Source organism: Macaca nemestrina, chromosome 10 (assembly GCF_043159975.1).
Source record: "Macaca nemestrina isolate mMacNem1 chromosome 10, mMacNem.hap1, whole genome shotgun sequence".
Lineage (NCBI taxonomy): Eukaryota > Metazoa > Chordata > Mammalia > Primates > Cercopithecidae > Macaca > Macaca nemestrina.
The window spans coordinates 134,169,810-134,193,060 of record NC_092134.1 but is presented as its reverse complement, the minus strand read 5'-3'; the positions used below and the strand labels follow the sequence as shown (position 1 = coordinate 134,193,060).

At 37.4% G+C, this 23,251-nt stretch overlaps 2 protein-coding genes across 6 annotated transcripts in view; both read left to right on the top strand.

Moving 5' to 3' along the window:
• Nucleotides 1-8,091, top strand: part of LOC105499938 (serine/threonine/tyrosine kinase 1) — a 56,788-nt gene extending 48,697 nt beyond the window's left edge. For all 4 annotated transcript variants that reach the window (XM_071072269.1, XM_071072268.1, XM_071072266.1 and 1 more), the window contains 4 exons: nucleotides 2,143-2,351; nucleotides 4,332-4,372; nucleotides 5,036-5,132; nucleotides 6,644-8,091. In XM_071072269.1, coding sequence (XP_070928370.1) covers nucleotides 2,143-2,351; nucleotides 4,332-4,372; nucleotides 5,036-5,132; nucleotides 6,644-6,848 — 552 coding nt within the window. In that variant the 3' untranslated portion in view covers nucleotides 6,849-8,091. The remainder of the gene's footprint in view (nucleotides 1-2,142; nucleotides 2,352-4,331; nucleotides 4,373-5,035; nucleotides 5,133-6,643) is intronic.
• Nucleotides 8,092-11,020: 2,929 nt separating this feature from the next.
• On the top strand, nucleotides 11,021-21,485 carry LOC139356892 (mago homolog B, exon junction complex subunit). 2 transcript variants are annotated; one of them, XM_071072265.1, is made up of 5 exons: nucleotides 11,021-11,198; nucleotides 16,852-16,910; nucleotides 17,590-17,700; nucleotides 19,588-19,670; nucleotides 21,123-21,485. In XM_071072265.1, exons 2-5 carry the CDS (start codon nucleotides 16,896-16,898, stop codon nucleotides 21,220-21,222), a joined length of 309 nt encoding a protein of 102 aa, XP_070928366.1. In that variant the 5' UTR covers nucleotides 11,021-11,198; nucleotides 16,852-16,895; the 3' UTR covers nucleotides 21,223-21,485. The 2 variants fall into 2 exon arrangements, with proteins under 2 accessions (XP_070928366.1, XP_070928365.1); XM_071072264.1 differs by lacking the exon at nucleotides 11,021-11,198 and adding an exon at nucleotides 13,726-13,897.
• The last annotated feature ends 1,766 nt before the right edge of the window (nucleotides 21,486-23,251 follow it).

The following is a 23,251-nucleotide window of genomic DNA, read 5'->3' as shown; positions in this document are numbered from 1 at the left end:
GATACTTTTACATCCCCGTATGTACTAATAATAGAATTAAAAGAGATGGATAGGGAAGAAAGTAGGGAAGATACAGAAAGAGAAACTGAATGGGTGAAAGGCGACAGAACCAGAAGGAAGTATGCAATTTTATACCTGAAAAACAAGAAAAACTAGTTCAAAACATGTTTGGTTAGAGACTTGCTTTGATACTGAATGTGACAGGGAGTACATGTAATTACAAAATGATTAAGGAACAAGTGGAAAAGGATGAATGAAAAGAGCAACAGTTGGATAATTCCTTTATTTTAAAACAGCTTAAAGAGAGAAGACAAAGAACTCAGGGTTTAAGATAAAAAATTTACCTTTACCAGAATTACCCAGGAACTTTCTATGTCTATTTCTATGAAATTATTTAAATAGTTGTGTTTAAAATTAACATTTGCTATGGAAAATCAGGGCTCTGTGAAGCTGCTGTTTTAAGTATTTGATATATCTTGTCACCTTGAGGTGTGGAATATAGGGATCTAAGTGGAATCAGGAAAAGGTTAGAAAAAAAGGATTAAGGTGGGTAAAGAGTAATAGTTATGGGTGAAGCTCCTATGGGACAAGAGAGAGTACACATCATATACGTGAATATTGTCTATGGTGCTTGGAAGGCCTCGTTGGTATGTTCCCTTGATAAAGAGTGTCAGGATAGAGCCTACCCTGTATTCAGAACCACAATTGCAGAGGTGCCATACAGGGATGAATTGGTCAAACTGGTGCATTCATCAGGACCCTGTGCTACCTGTTACAAGGCAATATCATACTATTGTTTTCTTACTTTTAACAACCTCAAAGTCAGTTACATTCTTTAATTCTTATCACGGCAGTGTAATTTCTTATTTTAAAGCTTCACCAGACACAGAAAACTGCTAGTTTTCTTTATCATCAGTGATTGGAAATTATCACCTTTACGTTTTAATTTTCTATACCATCCTTGTTTAGTAATTACAGCCCTCAATCTCCAGGTCTTCAGTCATGTATAGTTTTGCAGCTTCTCCTTATGTCTTGAATAGTTTGATGCCATCAGAAATGACTCCAAAAATCAATTATTATAGGGTGCCATAGCTCTCCGATGCTCTGTTGGCTGTACTAGAATTTGATACTTCTTAAAAATGTAGGTTACCAGGTCTTTCTTCTTACATTACTTCTTTCTTCTAGTAAATCTGGGGTGAAAATCTTATGTTTAAAAAGCTCTCAGGCAATTCCAATATGCAGACTGGCTTGAGAATTTTTAGTAGAGTTTATGTAGTATATCCTATGAATTATAATACCTGGTTCTGGTCAGTACCACTTAATAACTCTGTGGCCATTTGTAAAATTTCAATTTATCTAAAAGAGAATTTCTGAATTCAACTCATGCAGTTATTTTAGGGTAAAAAGTGAGATATGTATGTAAATTTTTCATTATGATACTCAATTTTGGTATGTATTACATTGTTTTGGGGACTACTGCTAGAAACTTGGAATCAGGCCGGGTGCAGTGGCTCACACCCGTAATCTCAGCACTTTGGGAGGCCAAGGTGGGCGGATCACGAGGTCAAGAGATTAAGGCCATCCTGGCTAACACAGTGAAACCCCGTCTCTACTAAAAATGCAAAAAAATAGCTGGGCTTGTAGCAGGCGCCTGAAATCCCAGCTACTCAGGAGGCTGAGGCAGGAGAATGACGTGAACCCAGGAGGCGAAGCTTGCCATGAGCTGAGATCCCGCCACTGCACTCCAGCCTGGGCAACAGAACTAGACTCTGTCTCAAAAGAAAAAAAAAAAGAAAAAAGGAAGAAACTTGGAATCTACTCCCTTCTCCAGTGTCTAGCTGGGTCCTTTCTCACGGGAAAGGAAAATCAAGCAGGGGTCAGTGTTTGACACAGAGGTGATTATATTTTCAAAATCCAGTATTAATGTCATTTGAATTATTTGCTCAATTTGGTATTCCTAAACACAATGCAGAAACGTGCGATTCATTAGCATGCTTTGGAAGTGACGTATCATTATTAGTGAGACTTGTTCAGAGTAGAAAATGTCCTTGTGTTTTTGAAGATTCCTAGGACTGTCTCTCCTTGTCTGTGACCCAAGCTGTGATCTCAGACAGCTGATCATATTTGATTTTATCTTGACAGGAATTCCTGCAGGATAAGCATTTGTTCCATGGGGATGTGGCAGCCAGGAATATCCTGATCCAAAGTGATCTCACTGCTAAGCTCTGTGGATTGGGCCTGGCTTATGAAGTTTACACCCGAGGGGCCATCTCCTCTACTCAAACCATACCTCTCAAGTGGCTTGCCCCAGAACGGCTTCTCCTGAAACCTGCTGGCATCAGAGCAGATGTGTACGGTTTATTCCTGGACTCTGAGTTTACTTTCTTCATGACTTGGGTGTTCTCCCTCAATATGATTTGATCTGTTGCCAATTATTTCTACAAATATAATCTCTACTTAGAAATCAGGCATACTCTCAAGCAGAAATGTTCTGTGACAGAGTTCATGTTTGTCATCTGTCTGCAGTCCTTTTTGGTACTTTTTCAACCTTTTCTTTTCCTTTCTTTTCTTTTCTTTTCTTTCTTTTCTAAGGCAGGATCTTACTGTGTTGCCCAGGCTGAAGTGCAGTGGCATGATCACAGCTCACTGCAGCCTCCACCTCCCAGGCTCAAGTGATCCTCCCACCTCAGCCTCCCTAGAAGCTAGGACTATAGGCATGCACCACCCCGCTTGGCTTTTTTTTTTTTCTTTCTTTCTTTTTTTTTTTTTTGAGACAAGGTTCACCATGTTGCCCAGGCTGGTCTAGAACTTCCGGGCTCAAGTGATCCTCTCACCTCAGCCTCCCAAAGTGCTGGGATTATAGGCATGAGCAACCATGCCCAGCCTCAAGTACTTCTTCTGTATTAGATTAGCAGCCTTAATTAGAAAAAAAAAAAAAGTGAAAAGATTATTCACATCAATATCCTAGGACTTAATCTAGTAAAGTCTCTTTTATCTGAAGGAGGTAGGTCCACATAACCAAAATGCCAGTTAAACCATACATTGTTAAAATAAAAAGAAACATACATACCTTCAATCACTTATTTTAACATAAAACTTAAAATGTACATTATCTGTTTTTTTCAAGGAGGGCCAAGTCTTCTTTTTATGAGGATGAGTCTCCCAAATGAAGTTGTATGTTGTTCTTTTAGTGTAAATAGTATCTTTTAGTCTAAATAAGAATGATTTATTTTTGAGTTCCAGTTCAGAATGATTTTAGGTAGCATGAGAAACTTGAAAATAATTATGAAATTGTTTGCAGACTTTTGATGTTACTTTTCCCAGTTTTCTACAGTTGTCTCCCTCACACAATTTGACAACACTCTCTTTTTCAGCAGTTTATTTTTATAAATAATTTTCAAAACATTCAACTTAGTTTGAGGGAAGATAGCACTTTTTTGCATGCAATCAGTATATAAAATATCTAATTGATTATATAACTACATATAATTGCAATTACATGTAAAATTGACATTAACAGGATCATAAAGAATCACAATTGACTTTTGGTAGCCATATAACTCAATTGCTTGGAGAAGTGAATAGATGTAATGTAGAATATCCTGCTAGCCATGAATGCCATGAGCAGCAGAGGAAATTTAGAATATCCGTTAATAGGATGAGTCAGTTATGAGATTTCCATTGCTGCTTCACTGACATGTGCTTTTCAGTAGACATCTGGAGGTAATAAACTTAACTGTAAAATATTAATCATTTAATAATGATATTATAGAATAGTGAACTATACACCTCTCAAGTCATATTGCTTAGGCAAATAACAATTTCAACTATATATAAAGCTTGCTCTGTTAATATTTTTCCTAGGTTTGGGGAATTAAATCTACTGAGAAAATAGTGACTAAATGATAAAACTTGTTGGATTTGCTCTAAGAATAAAGATTAGATTTGCTCTAAGATTAAAGGCTAGAATTTCAGCAGAGAGGGATGGAAAGGAAGAAAGAGACACAGAGGGAATATTTTTAGGTAAATGTGCTTTTGTAATTGAGGTAAATGTGTTTGTGTGGTTATATGCAAATAATAATCATCTATTAATTTAAAATACAGGAGAGTAAATAGAGATATAGCTTCAATCCTAAAAGAGATTCGAATCTACGGAAATTGAGCAGAAATGCTTTCTAATGGCAGTTATTTTGCTTTTCAGACACTCATCTTTGATTCTCCTTCATCTGCCTTTTTTATGGGGCTCTTACTGAAGGCCTCTGACACTTAAATGAGCTCTCTTTAGAAAAACAGAAATAGCAATTAAGTAGATGGCTTTGTTTCTTTTACAGCTGGTCTTTTGGGATCCTGCTCTATGAGATGGTGACTCTAGGTAAGGATGAGCCCCAAAATAGTGTGTACCTGTATGCAAATATGCAAGCATGTTTATTTAAGGAGTAGGTGATGTATGCTTTCAGAAAGGGTTCAGTACAGTGCTGAAGCTTGTAATGGACGACATGTTATCTAAGCCTGATTCCCGTGATGGTCATATAAATTGATTATTTTCTGCTTGCCCCACTCCCTTCTTCCCTGTCCTTTTGTACCTTTCTTTTTCTCTCTTCATCTTTATTTTCCCCAAAATATTACCAAATCCATGGGATGTTTTCAAATTCCAAGGATAATTCCCAGAGTGGTCTTGGATAAACATAAAAATGTTTACTTCAGGCTTACTAATTCATTTGATTGAGAAACTGCACACCTTCCCATGTGCAGAGAGTGGAGGGCAGGTCTTATGTCTTACTTTGTCTTATTTGATTACTTTCTTAGAGATTCAGGTTTCTCCTAACTTATCAGGTTTTTTCCTCCAAAACACCTTTCCCCCCAATTCACTACGTTATATCCAGATTTGATCACCAGGGAGCAACTGAATCGTATGTAGTATTTTTCCTACGGCTATATCTTTTGCAAGCAACCAATCCAAATGGATGAAGAATAGTGTTAGTTACAGTTCGTATTTTAGAGGACCCTACAGTTCTCATTATTTTCATAACGACAGGGGCACCACCGTATCCTGAAGTCCCTCCTGCCAGCATCCTACAGCATCTCCAAAAAAGGAAAATCATGAAGAGACCCAGTAGCTGCACACGTACCATGTAAGTGGGTTTTAAAGATCTGCTCTTCTTTCATGCCAAATGTTGTTTTGCTCACGCCCTTTTCAAAGTGCTCAGATGATCCTCGCCTGTCTGTATGTACCAATGTACAGCTTTTAACCAAACCCACGAAGCGAAATACACCTATCTCATATATTATATATGCATATATGTTATATATACATATACATCCACAGTCATGCATACTCACCCACATACACACACATACCCCCACCACACACTGAGAACTACACTAGGAATCTAATTTTATTATAGTTTAGTTCCACGGGAAGCTTCTAAAATAGGTAACAAGTAAACTAAACCCAATGCAAGTACAGTTGTGTTTAGTCTACATGTCAGTCTTCTGCCAGCCACAGTTCAGACAGCTGTCATAAAACCCATTGCACTAGAGTTACCCATTCAGAGTATACCAGTTCTTATTTAGTATTTAACTTTTAAATGACTGTCTCCCTGTTTTTCCAGCTCTCAGTGTGGCAGAAGCCAACCAGAGGAAGGGGGGATAAGCAGAAATTAGAAAGGCAGGAGGAGGATCCAGTGTTATCAGCAGATAGGGACAGTTAGTGAACCAACGTAGAGGCAGGAAATGGAAACGTAAAATTACACAGACTGTTATTACCAATGAAGTTCAAAAAGGAACTGCTACAGAATGTAAGAAAAGGTTAAATTGTGTATAAGAAGGCAGCAGAGAATATATTCATGTTTTTATTAGAATTGTTGCTATTTTATAAGTTTTTCATCATTGAATGGGTAAATCTACAGCACTTGGTTTTCATTATGATAAACAATTACTGCATCAAGCAGATTAAATTTAAATATCTTAACTATATATGAGTATACACACACACACAGGCACACAGTATAGTGATGGAGCTAGGGACAATAGAAAGAAATTGATGACAAACATTTCTATGTGTAAAAGGCTGGTCTTGATACTGGGAGAGACGCCTAACCGACAAAATACCTGACCTGGTACCACAACCTCTGGTACTTGTAACACAGCCTTGTCATCTGCAGTTCTAGCAGCAGCTTCGAGGCACAAACATTAAAGAATGTAACATCTTGATGAGGAGATATATGAAACATGAAAATCAACCTAAAGCATGCAGCAGTATATAATGATTAAAAACTCTATCTCATATCAGAGTAAAAACGATATGTGTTCAGTTCTACCCAGCCCTGTTACTTTACTGCACGTTGCTTACAATGTACAGCAAACAACGTCTAGTGATAAAACTGTCCTGTCATACCCTAGTTTGGAAAATGTTAAGTTATTCCTATCATACAAGAGCACGTGTTGAGAAAGTGCTATTAAGAGACTAGATATAAAAAGGTTGAGAAGGAATATCACTCTCTGGGAAGAATATGAGTAGCAGGGCAAACAGAAGACAATTAAAGAATTGCAGAGTTGTTTGTTAAGGTTTGTGAGGAGAGGAGACATGCTCCCCATACATTTGCCTTGTCAAGGAAGTCAGCTTCTCTTGTTTCCCTCTCAGGTACGGGATTATGAAGTCCTGCTGGTGCTGGCGTGAGGCTGGCCGCCCCTCACCTAGAGAGCTGCGCTTGCGCCTAGAAGTTGCCATTAAAACTGCAGATGACAAGGCTGTGTTACAAGTACCAGAGTTGGTGGTACCTGAACTGTATGCAGCTGTGGCCGGCATCAGAGTGGAGAGCCTTTTCTACAACTATAGCATGCTTTGAAGAGTCCCGGGCAACAAACATTCATGCATGATTATATGTTCTTGGAATCAATTCCTCTAAGAACAGAGAATGGTCTTTCCAGGGGACACAAAGGAAGAAATGGGACATGGATTCTTGATCTTCCTTTGCACATTTCTCGGGAAATCTAAATGATGCTGGATGAGACTCTGCACACCCTGAGCTAAGACATACTGTCAGTCTCACTTCTGCTGTTCCAGTCCTAGAAATCCTGGGTAGAAGTGGTAGACGTGTGCAAAGGAAGTTTTAGAACTCTACAGTATTTGTTGGGGCATGACACAAATAAGCTCATCCCTCCCATCCTAGGCTAGTTTCCTCTGGAACCACATTTTTCTCCAGATGATTACAACATCCAGAAAATTTGGAATGAAATGAAGGAGTTAGAAATCCAATAAAAGAGTTGAAGGGAAAGAAAATTTAAGGTTCTTCTTGCTCAGGATTACAGATGTGGACCAACACCTCCTTCAAGAAAAGGTGGTAGGACACAAAGTTCTTCAGTCCTGAGCCCTCCATGTAGGGTTGGAAGAGAACTATAATGGAGAAACCTCTGAGTTTCACCTTAGGTATAGAAAAAAGAAAGATGGTCCCCTTTTATCTGATTCTGAAACAGGTAAACTCTGTTACTACGTTTAATTAGAAGATGGAGGAGTCATTTCATGATTAAGAACATTCAACATGTATTGTTCATCAAGCTAGCTTCCTAGTTCCAATTAGACTAAGGAGACTAAGCCTAGAGAGTCAATGTTGGAACAGTGATAAGAATGCTGTGTGTGTGTATGTGTGTGTCTGTGTGTGTGTGCACAATAAATAGGAAATGTAGAAACTAAGCAAGAAGGCCTTGTAGCTCAGTCTTTAACAAGGGCTAGAAAAGAATGTAATCTGATATGGAAGGATAGCAGCTTCTAATTTTCAATCATCCATTGATATACTGTGAAACTTATTTTATTAAATTAATATTTATTAAATGGAAATATGTTTTTCTGGTTTATAACCGCTAAAAATATCATACGGAGGATAAACGTAAATAAATGAAAGTTAATGTCAATAGAAAAATTCAAGAGATAACGTACAATGTCAGAAAAGGGACTCTTTATGTGTAAATGTGGATAATACCTGTCTCACAAGGTTGTTCTGAGGACTGGTATGTACTGAGTATGTATTTGTACACTATCTGGCACATATGTGCTCAATAAATGTGTTTCTCCTTTTCTTTTGCCTTTCCTAACCCAGAACCTTTCATATATTTTTCATTTAAAATCTACTATGGCCAAGAAGAGAAACTCAGTCGGTAACACTGCGAGGCAGGATGTGCCTAAAGATGATACGGCACAAATAGTGATATTATACATGTGCAATGATGAAGTCATCATTTTTGCATGCTTTTGGATGATGATAGTGGACTCATACTATTTCAAAATATTGAAAACATCATCATGAGGGCAATTCTGTTGAACATGATGGTCTGCAATTTTAAAAAACACTCGGGTACCCTGGAAGGGACATCTAAGACTGCCGTAAGAAAGATGACTGGCAGCTAAAAATGTTGTAGAAGAGGGAATCCTGATGGAATCCTAATGAGTTAGCTAAAGGAATAATGATTCTTGCCGCTCTGAGAATTCCACAATGACTAGTCAGGATTTAAATGGGTAGCAAATTGCAGTAGGGAGAAGGGTGGAAGAGTGGCTTCACACAAAATTACAAAGTCCTTTGGAATCCCATTGTTGCCTCTCGGCTGTCCATTTAAGTCAAAATGACAAATATTTACTTATTTATCTGATCACTTAAAAATATTGAGTGTTAAGGCTTGCCGTGCCAGACACTTGGCTAGGTGTAGGATAAAAGAAATAGGAAGCTTTTGATTACAGTCTAGAAAGTGAGACACATTATACATTTACTTATGTGGGTATCTGTTAAGTGCAAAGTGTTAAGTGCTATCAAGAAAAAGCATAGGGTAGTAGAAGGGAGTTTAAAAGGAACACTTCCCTGAGCAGAAATGGGCTATAAACTGAGACCTTAGGGATGGGTAAGTAACCCAGGGCAAATGAGAAGAGTGTCCGAGGAGGAGGACACGTGTGTGTGAAAATTCTGAGGCAAGGAACTGCAAGAAAGCATATGGGTTGCAGCACAGTGAGCTAAGGGAAAGTGGAAAACAGTGAAATGGAAGGTTGCTTTGTTGTACTGTCTTATTTGTTTCAGTAGGAGGGAAGGAAGCAGACAATTGATACTTAAATTTTTTACCCCCAATTGTATTTGTTTTTCTGGCCTGGAAAACTGGATACAGTAATTTTTACTCTAAGAAAACTGGTTCTTTCTCTCATTTGGCCAGACTTCTTCCAGAAGGAGGATGATATTTCTGGCATCTTTGACCTTTCAGCCAACCTGGGTGTTTCCAAGCTAATGAATGAAAAAAAGAATCAAAATATTTATCGTTTAATCAGGTTGACTCTAGATAGATTTTTTTGTATTGGTTTGATTGCCTTCTCTTCCAGTCTTGTTTTTCTAATCTATGCTTTATTGTTAAAAAAAGTTCCAACACTTAGGAATAAAGCAAACACCCACCTAGATACGGTCTCTAAGGGACACTTGGCGACGTCATTTAAAATAGAATAGTCTGAACTAGTAGTTCTCAAATTATGCTCATGGAGAACACTATGTTTTTCATGCCAGATTTAGGTATTCTGTTATTAAAATTAAATAATAGCAGTGGGTTTTTTACCATTTTAAAACAAAAAAGTAAGTTAATGGAGTTTTCTTAATCTTAATTTTGTTGCAATAATTTTTTTAAAATTTTGCTTTGACACGCTCATTGAAATAAACAAGTAGCAAATACAGTGGAAGACTGGAAGATATCCTATTATCCTTAATTTAGCAGACTATGTTTATCCATTTTGGGCAAAAGAGTTAGAGATTATGCTATGCGTTTGAAGCATATAATATTGTTAAATGCTGGAAAAAAATTTTAGGTTGAATAATCGAATTAAATATATCATGTCATGATAATCTAGAAGTAGCTCCAAGCGCTCTCCATATATGAACATATGTGGTAAAGAATGGTGTGGAAAGTTAGGTGTTTCTGCATGATAGTGATTCTCTTATTTAAAAAGTTAATACCACTGAGTGGTAAAAAGACAGATAAGGCTAAAGTCCACAGGGAAGTCTGTTATGGAAAAGAGAAGAGCAAGGTGGATGGATGAATTAAAAATAGACTACCTCATTCTGAGTATTTTAAAAAATTTAAACCACATTATGCACTTATTCTTGACTTACTACTCTGATCCATTTATTAATAACTGGATGAAATAGCCCTGACATCTTTTGTTCTGTAAATACAAAATCAAATGAATCAAAAATTATTCATAAATTTAAAACATGAGACTATAATATCTAGTGCTTATCACGATAAAGATGGAACATATTTCTGAAAATTGGAAGTCAGAATGATTTAATCATTAAGCCTTAATTTCAGTTGGAAATAAAATGTTTATTTCTTACCTTCTTCACTTTGTGCTTTGAAATTTACCACTGTATTAGCAAAGGTGAAAACAGTATTTTGGCTTCAATTAAGCAGCTCAAACATTTATTTTCATAAGTGAACTGTGTTGATATCAGTAAGTATGTCCTAATTTGGAGCCTACAACAACCGATTTGAAAAATGTTCACAATTTTTTTTTTTTTGCTATTTCTAGCCCAACTAAAAGTATATGAAAAGATTCTAACTGTGCTGACCAATACAGTAGCTTCTAGCCACATATGTTTATATAAATTTTCATCTAAATTAATCAAAATGAAGAATTCAGTTCGAAGTCACACTAGTCACATTTCAAGTGCTCAGCAGCCATACAAAAGAACTTTACCACATCACTGTTGTGTACCATCCGAGAACACCACAAAACGCAAATGCTTTATCACCTTGTAATTCTTGCTTCCATACAAAAGGTTCAAATTTTGGTTTAAAATATGAAGAGTTAAGTAAACAGGGTTATAGTCTTGAACCCCTATGTCATTTTTGGAGATCAAGACAGTAACTGGCCCACTTAACAAAGACGTTAATACTTTGTGCATTCCATAACCTCTACTTACATAGTTACACATTCTGGTAACCATAGTTCCATTTAGGTAAACATGAAGATGAACACTGGCACATGTGCCAAAAACCTGAAGGAGAGACATTAGGGAATCTAATATTGAATGAGGCTTTCCATATAATTCAACAAAATGGATTACAGCTGATATTTCCAGAGATACTATGGAATACAGTGCTCAAATTTCTGTGAATTATTCTCGTGATAAGTGTGGTGACCAACCCATCTCAGTTTTCCTAGGTGTTTCCAGGTATGGAAAGTCCCATGTCCCAGTAAACTCCACAGTCCTGGTCAAACTGGAATGGCTAGTCACCCTAGTGATAAAACATGGTGCTTGCTGTTTCTTACGTACTTTCCAAAACGGTGGCCTATTGTAGGGATTGATTCATTTTTCTATACTAATAGTTATATAAGTACTAACATGGATTCAAGGAAAAGTGGCTCAATTTGCCTTTTTAGTCATTCTACTTAAACCTTATGCTCTAGCTATACCGAATTTCGTGGTGTTCCCAAAATATGCATTTCACCCACTGTCTTTGCTCAGGTCATTTTCTGCCTGGAATGCTTTTTCATCCCACTGAACATACACAGAACTTACTTCTCAAGGTCCAATTCAAATACTTCCGTTGATAGTCCTCCAATACTCTTTTTACAAATTTACCTACTCTGCAATAGAATGCTCTTGCTTCCTCTGCTGTACTACCAGCATGTTTTACACACACACACACACACATTTATATATAAAATATATATAAATGTGTGTGTGTGTGTGTGTGTGTGTGTATGTATATATATATATATATATATATATATATATATATAGACGAAGTTTCGCTTTCCTCACCCAGGCTGGAGTGCAATGGCGCGATCTCCGCCTCCCGGGTTCAAGCGATTCTCCTGCCTCAGCCTCATGAGTAGCTGGGAATACAGACGCGTGCCACCAGACCTGGCTAATTTTTGTATTTTTAGTAAAGACAGGGTTTTGCTATGTTGGCTAGGCTGGTCTTGAACTCCTGACCTCGGGTGATTTGCCCCCTTTGGCCTCCCAAAGTGCTGGGATTACAGGCATGAGCCACTGTGCCCGGCCACGTATCATCTTCTTCCTCCTCTTCCTCCTCCCCTTCCCCCTCCCTCCTCCTCCTTTTTCTTTTCCTTTTCCTTTCCTTTTTTTTTTTTTTTTTTTTTGAGACGAAGTTTCGCTCTTGTTGCCCAGGCTGGAGTGCGGTGGGATCATCTCAGCTCACTGCAACCTCTGCCTCCCGGGTTCAAGCGATTCTCCTGCCTCAGCCTCCCGTGCAACTGGGACTACAGGCACACGCCACCACGCCCAGCTAATTTTTGGTATTTATAGTAGAGACGGGGTTTCACCATGTTGGCCAGAATGGCACATATATTCTTAATTATAGCAATTGCTCCACTGTGCCGATATTTGCCTTACAAGTTTGCTTTCTTTTCTAGACTACCAGTGCAAATGCCTTTTTATTTCTAGTTTCAAACTGTCACATAGGAAATGTTTGTTAAAACTAACGTTTTATAAAATTTAAAGCTTATTTTACATATCTCATTTGATCTCTCAAGAATTCTGTGAGCTTGGCAATGTAGATTGCTGTATATGCCTTAGGCTGATGAATAAACAGGCTTAGAGAGAGTCACTTGCCCGAGGTTAGGTAGCTGTAAGTGTTGGGATTGAATCCCAGGTCTTCTCACCACCACTTTCTACAAAAATCACTGAAGGTTGTCAACCAGCAGAGAGGATTACTCTGTGTGTTGATAACAAAAGGGTGATCAATAATATTTAAAAAGCAGACTTTGTGTAAAAGTCTTTCCCTTACCTTAAAAACTATGCCACAATGGAGCATTCTTTCATTCCTCCAATTTAATTATATCTGGCGAGAAACAGTAATGGGCTAAACCATTGTTGTATCTTAAGTCAAATTGCCAAAACTCCACAGGCTACTAAAAGTTAACCCTTACTGAATGAATTAAGAACCATAGAAGTTCTGCTGTTAAAAAACAGCACGGTGACAGTCAGGGGTTTTTCAGGCGTAGGGGGTGTGTGTTTTAAGACTTTAAGCCAGTTTTGTCCCACTGAAATCACCGTCAGTGATTTTTAGTAGAAAGTGGTGGTGAGAAGACCTGGGATTCAATCCCAACACTTACAGCTACCTAACCTCGGGCAAGTGACTATCTCTAAGCCTGTTTGTTCTTCAGCCTAAGGCATATACAGCAATCTACATTGCCAAGCTCACAGAATTCTTGAGAGATCAAATGAGATCTCTTAAGTTCTTTGCTGTGATGGATTCCTTTGACTTTGTCTCTATTATTATAGGCTTATAGGTCCGGGGCAACTACCAATCGTTATTCAAAGGGGAAAGCACCCTGTTCGAAATCAAGTAAGAAAAATGGTTTATATTCCCGGTCTGCCATCTCTATTCTAAGCTTTATCTTTATTTAGCTCCCAGTTAAAGGGGGAATAGAGCCACACCCACCTCACAAACGCCCCGAGGACTGGGAGACCAGAAAAGTAAAAGCCACTTGCAAACCTAATTTAGCTCTAAGTCGATAAAAAATACTATCATATGCTCACATTTCTAATATTTGCTAATATAATGTAATCTTTATTTTGCAAATAATGTGCCTCCAATCCTAGTAAAGAGAAAGTCACGGCATGCGACTCTCCCTTCAGCACCAACTGGCCTCTCACGCGAGACTCGGTTTTCACGCTTTAGTGCAGGGCTGCACGGCAAGCGAAAGAGAAGCGCCTGTGGTGACGCACTTATTCCGCGCGATGACGTGACTACAAGGCGCCGGGGGACACGTTGGCTGGGTTTTCGGCGGGCTTCCCGGGGACAAAAATGGCTATGGCTAGCGATTTCTACCTGCGCTACTACGTAGGGCACAAGGGCAAGTTTGGGCACGAGTTTCTGGAGTTCGAATTTCGGCCGGACGGTGAGAAGAGGCCCACGGCACGCGGTGCTGGGAAAGGGGAGCGAGACCGAGAGGCCGTGGAGGAGGCGAGGGGAGGCCGGGTGGTGTGGAGGGTACAGGGGGCGGAGGCCACTGCTTCCTTCGAAGGAAATAGGAGCTTAAGAATAGAGGAGGCCTAAGTTGGTTTTATAAATGAAAGAGAACTAATTGCAATAAATTAAAGCTAATCCTGTCGCAAACTGAAAAGTCGAACTTACAGTAATCAGAATTCTGTAACTGCACCAGAAGGGACTCTGTAGATTGTTGACCTGGATTAAAAATGCTAGCACTTTTTTGAAAACACCCCCATCAGCGGGTGGTCCAATGGATGAATAAAATCTTGTGGTGACCAGTACCTTTTCTTCATTCAGGCTGTGTGTGTTCTTTGAAGGGGAGGAGCCCGACGTGTTAACAAATGAGAATAATAATATGTTTTAGGTGTCTACGTATAATTGTTCACCACAGGACGCATGAAGAGTACCAAAAAAGAGGGGAGATGTAAAGTTCCACAGGAGGGAGTCAGGAAAATCTTCCTAGAGGAAGACACTCTTGAGATGAGTCTCGAAATGAGAGACTTGGCCTTTGAGAGAAAAAAACAGACTTCCAGAGCAGTGAGAGCAGGGGACGAGGTGAAACTGCTACCCCAGTAGCGTGCAACAATTTGTTTTCTGACAGCGCTATTAGAGAATGTTACATTGGTCCTGCCTACCTGCAACAAGAAAGTTCATTTGGATATATATGTTTTGGTTTTTTTTAAATGCACGTTTTTTGCTGGGCAACAAGCAAATACAAAATTTGAAGGTACGCTAATGAGTAAGACAGATTTAACTCAAAGAGATTTGTCTTGGTGGGGACACAGACATTTAACTATAAAGCAGTAGGTATATTAATAAGCAGGCTTTGGACAATGTTCTGTGAGAGCAAGAATAAAAAATTAGAGGAGAAACGTATATTAGGAAAGGAGAAGAGTATCAAGCATTTCAGGCAGAACTCACGTGAACTACAGTCCTGCAATTATTACTTTGAAACAGAGTCTCACTCTGTCACTCAGATCTGAGTGCAGTGGCACGATCTCAGCTCACTGCAACCTCCGCCTCCCAAGCTCAAGTGATCCCTCACCTCAGCCTCCCGAGGTGCTGGAAATACAGGCCAGTGCCACCTCGCCCATCTCCTTTGTTGTTGTTGTTGTAGAGATGGGTTTCCGCATGTTGCCCAGGCTGTCCTCAAACCCCTAAGGTCAAGAGATTCACCAGCCTCAGCCGCCCGAAGTCCTGGGATTACACGCATGAGCCACCGTGCCAGCCCTGCAATTATTTAGAAACCTTAATCACTGTATTCGACCTTACTCTCCCCATAAATTCAGCTAAATTTACCTGAATTCATCTATTCTTTATGTAGTATTATTTTCAGTTCCTCTGCCTGTGAACACCGTCAAGCTTGTCTCTATTACTTTTAGCAGGTCACATAAATTAAGCACCTGAATATTATCAGGGAAGTTTTATGCTAGAACAGTGGTTCTAATCAATGTATCTGCCACTGCACTGTTACACATACTTCTTCTATTGGTAATATTGAGTCTCCCGAAGACCTGCCTGCCTGCCTGCCTGCCTGCTTTCCTTCCTTCCTTCCTTCCTTCCTTCCTTCCTTCCTTCCTTCCTTCCTTCCTTCCTTCCTTCCTTCCTTCCTTCCTTCCTTCCTTCCTTCCTTCCTTCCTTCCTTCCTTCCTTCCTTCCTTCCTTCCTTCCTTCTTCTTTCTTTCTTTCTTTCTTTCTTTCTTTCTTTCTTTCTTTCTTTCTTTCTTTCTTTCTTTCTTTCTTTCTTTCTTTCTTTCTCTTTCTCTTTCTTTTTCTTTTCTTTTTTTCTTTCTTTTCTTTCTTTCTTTTTTTTGAGACAGAGTGTTGCTCTGTCACCCAGGCTGCAGTGCAGTGGTGCGATCTCAGCTCACTGCAACCTCTGCCTCCTGGATTGAAGCGGTTCTCCTGCCTCAGCCTCCCGAGTAGCTGGGATTGGAGGCATGTGCCACCATGCCCGGCTACTTTTTCGTATTTTTAGTAGAGATGGGGTTTCTCCATGTTGGCCAGACTGGTCTCGAACTGCTAACCTCAGGTAGTCCACCTGTCTCGGCCTCCCGAAGTGCTGGGATTACAGGCGTGAGCCACTACGCCTGGCGCCAAGCCATCAAAGACTGGCATTTCTATCATTTTAGAGTAACTGCTGCACATTATAGCTGTGTCTGGGCAACTGACTAGCCATAAGGGGAAGCATACATCAGATAATACACAAATCATGATGGATTAAAATTAAATATAAACTAGCTAACAAACTCATCAACTTCGATCCAGAAGCATCGTTTGTATCCTTCTTAGTCATAATTCTAAAATGTCTACAATATAATTGTATGCATACATTTGAAGGAAAAAAAGGAACATTTTTTTGTAGTGGAGAAAGCCTGAGTATTAAAAGAAAGTAGATCTAGGTCTGAATCTCCCATGTTTAAGTTACTTAACTTTGTTTTCTCTCTTATGAATAGGTGAGAGAATAAAACCTGGTTTTTAGGATTGTTTTACAGATTAGATTAAATTCTCTGTGTAACGCACTTAACACCAATACATACATATAACAAACTTGAATGTTAGTGCCTTTTGCAGATTCTCTTTCTAGTTCATGATGTAGCTTAAGAAAATAGGCCGTAAAAATGACCCTATATCTATATGTTGTAGGCATAGACTATTTAAATATTTGGCTATCTTCAACTTCAGCAAACTTAACCAGCAAATATTTATTGTCTACATGTCTAACAATGATTTTACACAAGGAGGGAGGAAATAATAAAAGTAGTATAAAATGGTCTTTACCTTTAAAATTGTATATGATGTCATTAATTTTTTTTTAGCAGTTTTTGCTATTGTAAATTGATTTTTTTCCATTTCCCACAGGAAAGCTTAGATATGCCAACAACAGCAATTACAAAAATGATGTCATGATCAGAAAAGAGGTAAGTTCTATTCGAATGTCTTTTTTTTTTTTTTGCATTTAGCCCATTTTCTTCAAGTCTATGTTGAATTTACAAAAGTACATCTAAGGCTATATTGTAAAGAAGAAGGCAATTTACAGATTGAAAGAGTTGCCATTTAAATTAGATACAATGGTTGCATCTATAGGAATGAGAAGGTTCAGAGAACTAACCTTGTGAACTTCACTTGCATTTATTTATTTATTTTTATTTTTATTTTTATTTTTTGAGACAGAGTCTCGCTCTGTTGCCCAAGCTGCAGTGCAGTGGCGTGATCTCAGCTCACTGCATCCTCTGCCTCCCAGGCTCAAGCGATTCTCCTGCTTCAGTGTACTTGCATTTATTACTGTTCACCTTATAGATCTTGTGATCTAACCACTTGGGGGTATTTGGATCTTAATGTTACAAAGGCAGAATACAGTGTTTCAAAGACGGGTAATGATGAGAAGAGGGAAAAATAAATGTGAGAGGAAAGGGCAAGAGATGAAGAAAAGTAATATAACAAGGATAAATGATTCTCTCTCATTCTCTACTTTTGGAATCAATTAAATTTTTCTATATTCCTCTATTTGAATATTCAGAGTTTGTAACTCTTATTTCTTTCTGAGTTGAGGGGTGACATAGGTGGACATTATCCAATTTTATTATGATTAATTTTTAGGCTTATGTGCACAAGAGTGTAATGGAAGAACTGAAGAGAATTATTGATGACAGTGAAATTACAAAAGAAGATGATGCTTTGTGGCCTCCCCCTGATAGGGTTGGCCGACAGGTTTGTATTTAGTGATTCTTTAAGTGCATAAATATTAAAAATTGATAATACTATTATGATTCCCCTTATTTATTTTGAATGAGTCTAAGTTGATTCTTTGGCTTTCCATTTAATAGACACCTGGTAAATTCTCTTTAATTTTGTCTTTTAGTTCCGTTTTTCTGTGCTACCTCCTAGTAGTGAAGGAGTCAGTGCATAGCTCTAAATTTAGATATCTTTCTCTGTAGTCACCCTAGCCAACATTAGGATGCTTTCACAGTGCAGTGTTATGAATAATTTCTGTTGTGTGTTAATCACTTTTATTAAGAATATGACTATGTAAAATTTACTTTTGCCAAATCATAACTTTTAAAATTCTTATTTGCATCCCTATACCCCAGAGAGAGACTTGATTGGTGGTTTCTTTGTTAAAACTTATGATTGCATTTGCCTCTCATATTCCTTCAGAATACTTGATGTTTCTCAAAAGGCTTCTGAAGAACTCTGAAGGCCTAATTTCACTCTGTAAAAAGAAATTTTGGTTTCTGAATTGGGTCTTTTCAGCTCTTGGAGAAATGAGATACAACCCCTGGAAGGAAGAAACATTTAATTTCACTTTTGTATATCCCTGAGGATTGTACTTTATATCACCTTCTTTGAGTAGAAGAAAATGTGGAGAGATCTAACACATGCTGACACTCTGTAGGAGTAACTTAACTCTTCTGTTTAAAGAAACATTGTTTAGAAGAGCAAAGGTAATAGTTAACAGTATTTCCTTTAATCATGGTATCACTTTTAAAAAGCAAATTTAGGCCTCAGTTTGTTTTATGCAGATATACAGATGTACTAAAAAGCAAACCACAGCAGCTAACCTTTTATATCATTTAGACTCAGGGAGAGCCTAGTATTTTATCTACTTGCTTAAGGATGTGTTCATGGGTTTTGGTTAGTGGGGAGGAGTAGGCATGCTTCAGAAATTGCCTTTTGTATCAGGTCAAAGGTTTTATGGCTGTTAGAGCATCTTAGCTAATTCTCCATTTGGTGTGTGTCATAAACTGCATAATTAGGCCTCTGGTTAAATAGCTAGAATTGTCTTCAACAGTGTCTGTTAACTTGAAAATTCATTACAGATACAGCTTCCTAATTATTGGTTTTAGGCCTGCAGATAAACAATATAGGGAAAAATCTATACAGTAATGACAGCACACTAGGAACATCTACAGTATGGTTTTTTTTTTTTTTAAACTAGTTCTTAATTTTAGTTATTTTGTGGAGTATTAGTTTTGAAGTCTTACAGTCTTGGGATCAAATATAAGTACCATCCTCATTAGTGGTTATAAATATCAACAAGTGTTTTCCTCTGCTTTGTGAGTTTTGAATTACACATTTGTAAAATAGGTTAATAAGGGTATTTTCAAGATTACAGAGTATAAAGTCCCTAGCACTAGAGCCTGACATACAGTAGGTGCTAAACTGGTGGTGGTGGTTATTAATATTATACATTTTATTTGTAGAATCTTCCAGAAAGAAAAAATATGTATTTGTCATATTAAAAATGGTCTTATACTCCTATCATTTTTCTAACATGTGCTTCAAAGTGACGTCTTCAGTTTTTACTGACATTGTAAGAAATATTTCTTTGTCATTTTGTTTCATAGTGTCTTCTTTATGTCTCTGGAAAGCAATTCTTTGTTGGTCCTAAACTTGGGGGTAGTACTCGTGAGCAGTTTTTATTTTAAGGATATAGTTTATATCTAATACACCAAGTTTCTTTCCCCCCACCACGCCACCCCCCGTTGACTGCTAGAAAACTTGCAACTAAAATTGGGATCCGTTTGTAGCAAGAATACAGATATCTCTGGGATAGATTTTTATATTAACTACATTTTTCTGCTATTTTTTTTTTAGGAGCTTGAAATTGTAATTGGAGATGAGCACATATCATTTACCACATCAAAAATAGGTTCTCTTATTGACGTAAATCAGTCAAAGTAAGTATGTTAAAGCATTTTGGCCAAGTTGTCATTATTAGAGAGGCTCATTTTAGAACTATAGTATAGTCAGTTTGTTAGCCAAGATAATTTCAGTGGCCTCCTATCAGTTTATTATGCAGATGTAATTCTGATTTGTATGTCATTAAAGGCTTACTATCTTGTCTCTCAGTAGAAGTTAGCAGAGTATTTCATCGATTGTCCAAAAAATTTTAATCCAACAGCTGTATATAATAATGCCCAAATTGTATTAGCTATTTTGTATAAAAATGTGGATATAGTATCAGAAAATCCGAAGAAGTCCTTATTGGATTATATCAGCCTCATTAGGTCCATGTCATCTCACTTTCCTCCTTGGGCTCAATACTTGGGAAAAAGATGGAAAAAATCCAGTCTAGCCTAAGTATCCTTTACTACCAATGTCTTCCCAAGATCGATCTCTCCTCCGCCCCAGGGTTTTGTAGTACATCCCATTTTCTTGGTCTGATCCAAGCCACTTATTTGTGCCCATTCCCCTCAAAGTGTCCCATAGTGCTCTTCCCTTTTTCTGTCACTCTAAATTGTAATAACCTATTTGTCTGCTTTAAGTAAGCTCCATGAGAACCTTGCTGTATCCACAAAGTTAGCATAGTGCCCTGCACATAATAGATGCTTTCAATATTTATGAGAGGAAAGGAGAAAGGAATGAATGCATAATGACTATTGGACACAAAAGTCTGTGTTCACAGAGACCAACTGGATGCTTGTAAACTATGAAATTTCTTTTCCTACATTTGGTGAGGATGTGGCATTGATACCCTACTGGGATTATAAGTTGGTAGTGGTTTTTGGAAAGCAGTTTGGTAATATGCATCAAAAACCGTTGACATTTTTCATTCACCTTTGGCCTAGTAATTTCATTTCTGAGCATCTCTTCTATGGAGCTACTCCTAAATATTGGAAAATCTTTATTATGCATGAAGATGCTCATTGAAGTATTATTAATAATAGGAAATTAACCCCGTTGTCTAACAGGGAGAGAATTATTAAATTAATTAAAAATTACTGGGGAATTTTTTTTTTAATGCTGTGGGGAAAGCAATGTAAAAAGGGGCACAGGGAATGATTTTAGTTATTATAAAATAGAGAAACATCAAAATGTTCACAGTTATTCTATGAAATGGTGGCATTACGGTATTATTTTTTCTGCTTTATTAGACATTTTTATGATGCGGTTATGACATTCATAAGGAGATGAATCTTTAAATACTAAAATGAATACTGATGAAGAAACTATTTTTTTCTTATAGAAAAGATATTCATTTTATGCTGTAGTTGTTGGCAAAATCCTTCCCTTCTCCTAAATATTGTTAACTTAATTGTTAAAAGATTTTAATTTTGTTTTGTTTTAGGAATTTAAAGAATTGTTTTATCCTAGGAAGAAAAAGTAACTTTTACCTTTTTAAATTTTAGGGATCCTGAAGGTCTTCGAGTATTTTACTATTTGGTACAAGACTTGAAATGTTTAGTTTTCAGTCTTATTGGATTACACTTCAAGATTAAACCAATTTAAATTGTATGTTTTCAAGCTGTTTGTATATTTAATTAAGGGATGGGAGGGGTTATTTGTCATTTACAATATTGGGGTTTTTATGAATGTGAAGCAAACAAAAAAAAATTTGTATGTAAACTGAAAATAAGAAAATACATTAGCCAGCTTAATGGTTATCTTTACTTGAGTCCACATGGGTTGGACAGTCCCCACACATATTAAATTCTGTAAATAAAAGCCACCTTTTGTTAAAAATTTGCTCTAATAAAACATACCAAATCCTGGTTGCAGAGTAGTTTTTTGTTTTCTCTAGGAGGCTATGTCTTTAATTCACTTTAGAGATAATAAGAAATTGTTCTGGTAGGTATATCCTGTGACAGAAGATACTTTAGGTGGAAATATGTAGCCATATTCCCATCCATGAAAGGCAATTGTAGATCTTCCCTTATTTCCTTCATACATGATTGGTTTTAATTTTTGGGGGCTTACAGAAGGTCTGTTTTGTTTTGTTTTGTTTTGTTTTGTTTTGTTTTACAGTTATCACAAACCCCTCAGGAATTATTCACATTTAAATATTTTCAATTATAAGCAGTGATGTCCTAAAGTGTTACAAAAGTAAAGTCTACCCCATGTTAGGCATATCTTCGATTATGTCCTTGTTCCTTATTTCACAATGTATTTGGTGTGTAGGGGAGGAGAGGAACTAAATGAGTTTTCAGCTTTATAAATTGTTAAACATTTAGATAAACGTACATGTGCGTATGAATGGACAGAAATATTTTAACTCCTATTGACCACGGGTCTCACTTAAGTTTCCCAGTTCCTTTCAACCTCTTTCTAATAGATTTCCTCTTTCGTTACTTTTAGTAACCATGTCCTTTGTTTCCTTTTATTCTTCCATCTGAACCTCCACTCTTTAAAAGTTATACTGTTTCAGTAGTTATAATCCACTTGCCCTAGGAACAAGTTAGCACTGACTTTTGGGTGGAATAATTAGTTTCTGAAGGCTTGCCAGGACTCCTGAGCAGCTAGGCTCTAGAGTTGGGCTGTCTAATAACTTTTTTGCAATAATGGAAATGTTCTATGTGCAGTCCAGTAGGGTAGCCACTGGCCAAACGAGGCTACTGATTACTTGAGGTGTGCCTCGTATAACTGAACTTACCGTGTTATTTAAACAATTTTTTTTTTCTAACGTGAAAAGGATAAAACAAAACTCTTGACAATTGTAAAGTGAACACCTATATGCCAACCTAGATTCTATACTTAACATCTTTTTTACTGTAATATCTCTTATAATAAATCTTAGTTTTTCACTTAACTGGTGTAATTGGTGCCAGTAAGCTATTTTTTTTTTTTTTTTTTGTAGTGCTACTTAATTTTGATTAAATTTAGATAGCCACATGTGTCTAGTGGCTACCCTTTGGACAGTATAACTCTAGAGCATGGCTTGGTAACCTGTTTGCCATGGAGCACTAGATGGTCCTTTTCACTCCTCAAAATGCATGCCCATTGTCTTCAGATTTGCCGTGGAAAGTCAAATGATTTCCACTTCATTATGCAAGTACACCATCATCTTCAGGTCTTTTGTAAGTGAAATATTTCTGTTCCAGTTGTAGACCATGATGACTGTGCAGTATGAAATCGTCTTATAATTTTCTTGCATTTAGATGTCAACCTCAAGAAGAAAGAGGAACAATCGCCTTTTGAACTTCCAGTGGGCCCACAGTGTTTGGTTGTTCCTCAAAATAACCTTCATTCTCTGGCTCCGTTGAATAAGCTGATCCATTCAAAACTGAACAAGGTTGAGGAGAAATCGTGCTTATATTAAAAAATCTTTAAGTCTTTGTCCCCATTCTCTAACTTCCTTATGTTTTGGCTATTTAGCTCTATCCCTACTATCTACTAGAATTTCTCATATTTAAACCAAGATGGGAGACTAGGTCATTAGGAAAATATTATCATCTACAATTTTCTTATACTTTGATCTGTCTTTTATTTGATCGTAAGCTGCTGATGGACAGTGATCATTATAAACTGAATTTTGTATAGT

Bases quoted from the DNA above. Each gene is read 5' to 3' on its own strand.
- LOC139356892 (XM_071072264.1), top strand. From the start codon at position 13,804: ATGGCTATGGCTAGCGATTTCTACCTGCGCTACTACGTAGGGCACAAG. The intron at 13,898-16,851 runs GTGAGAAGAGGC...CATTTCCCACAG, and splicing joins GTTCGAATTTCGGCCGGACG to GAAAGCTTAGATATGCCAAC. The intron at 16,911-17,589 runs GTAAGTTCTATT...ATTAATTTTTAG, and splicing joins ATGTCATGATCAGAAAAGAG to GCTTATGTGCACAAGAGTGT.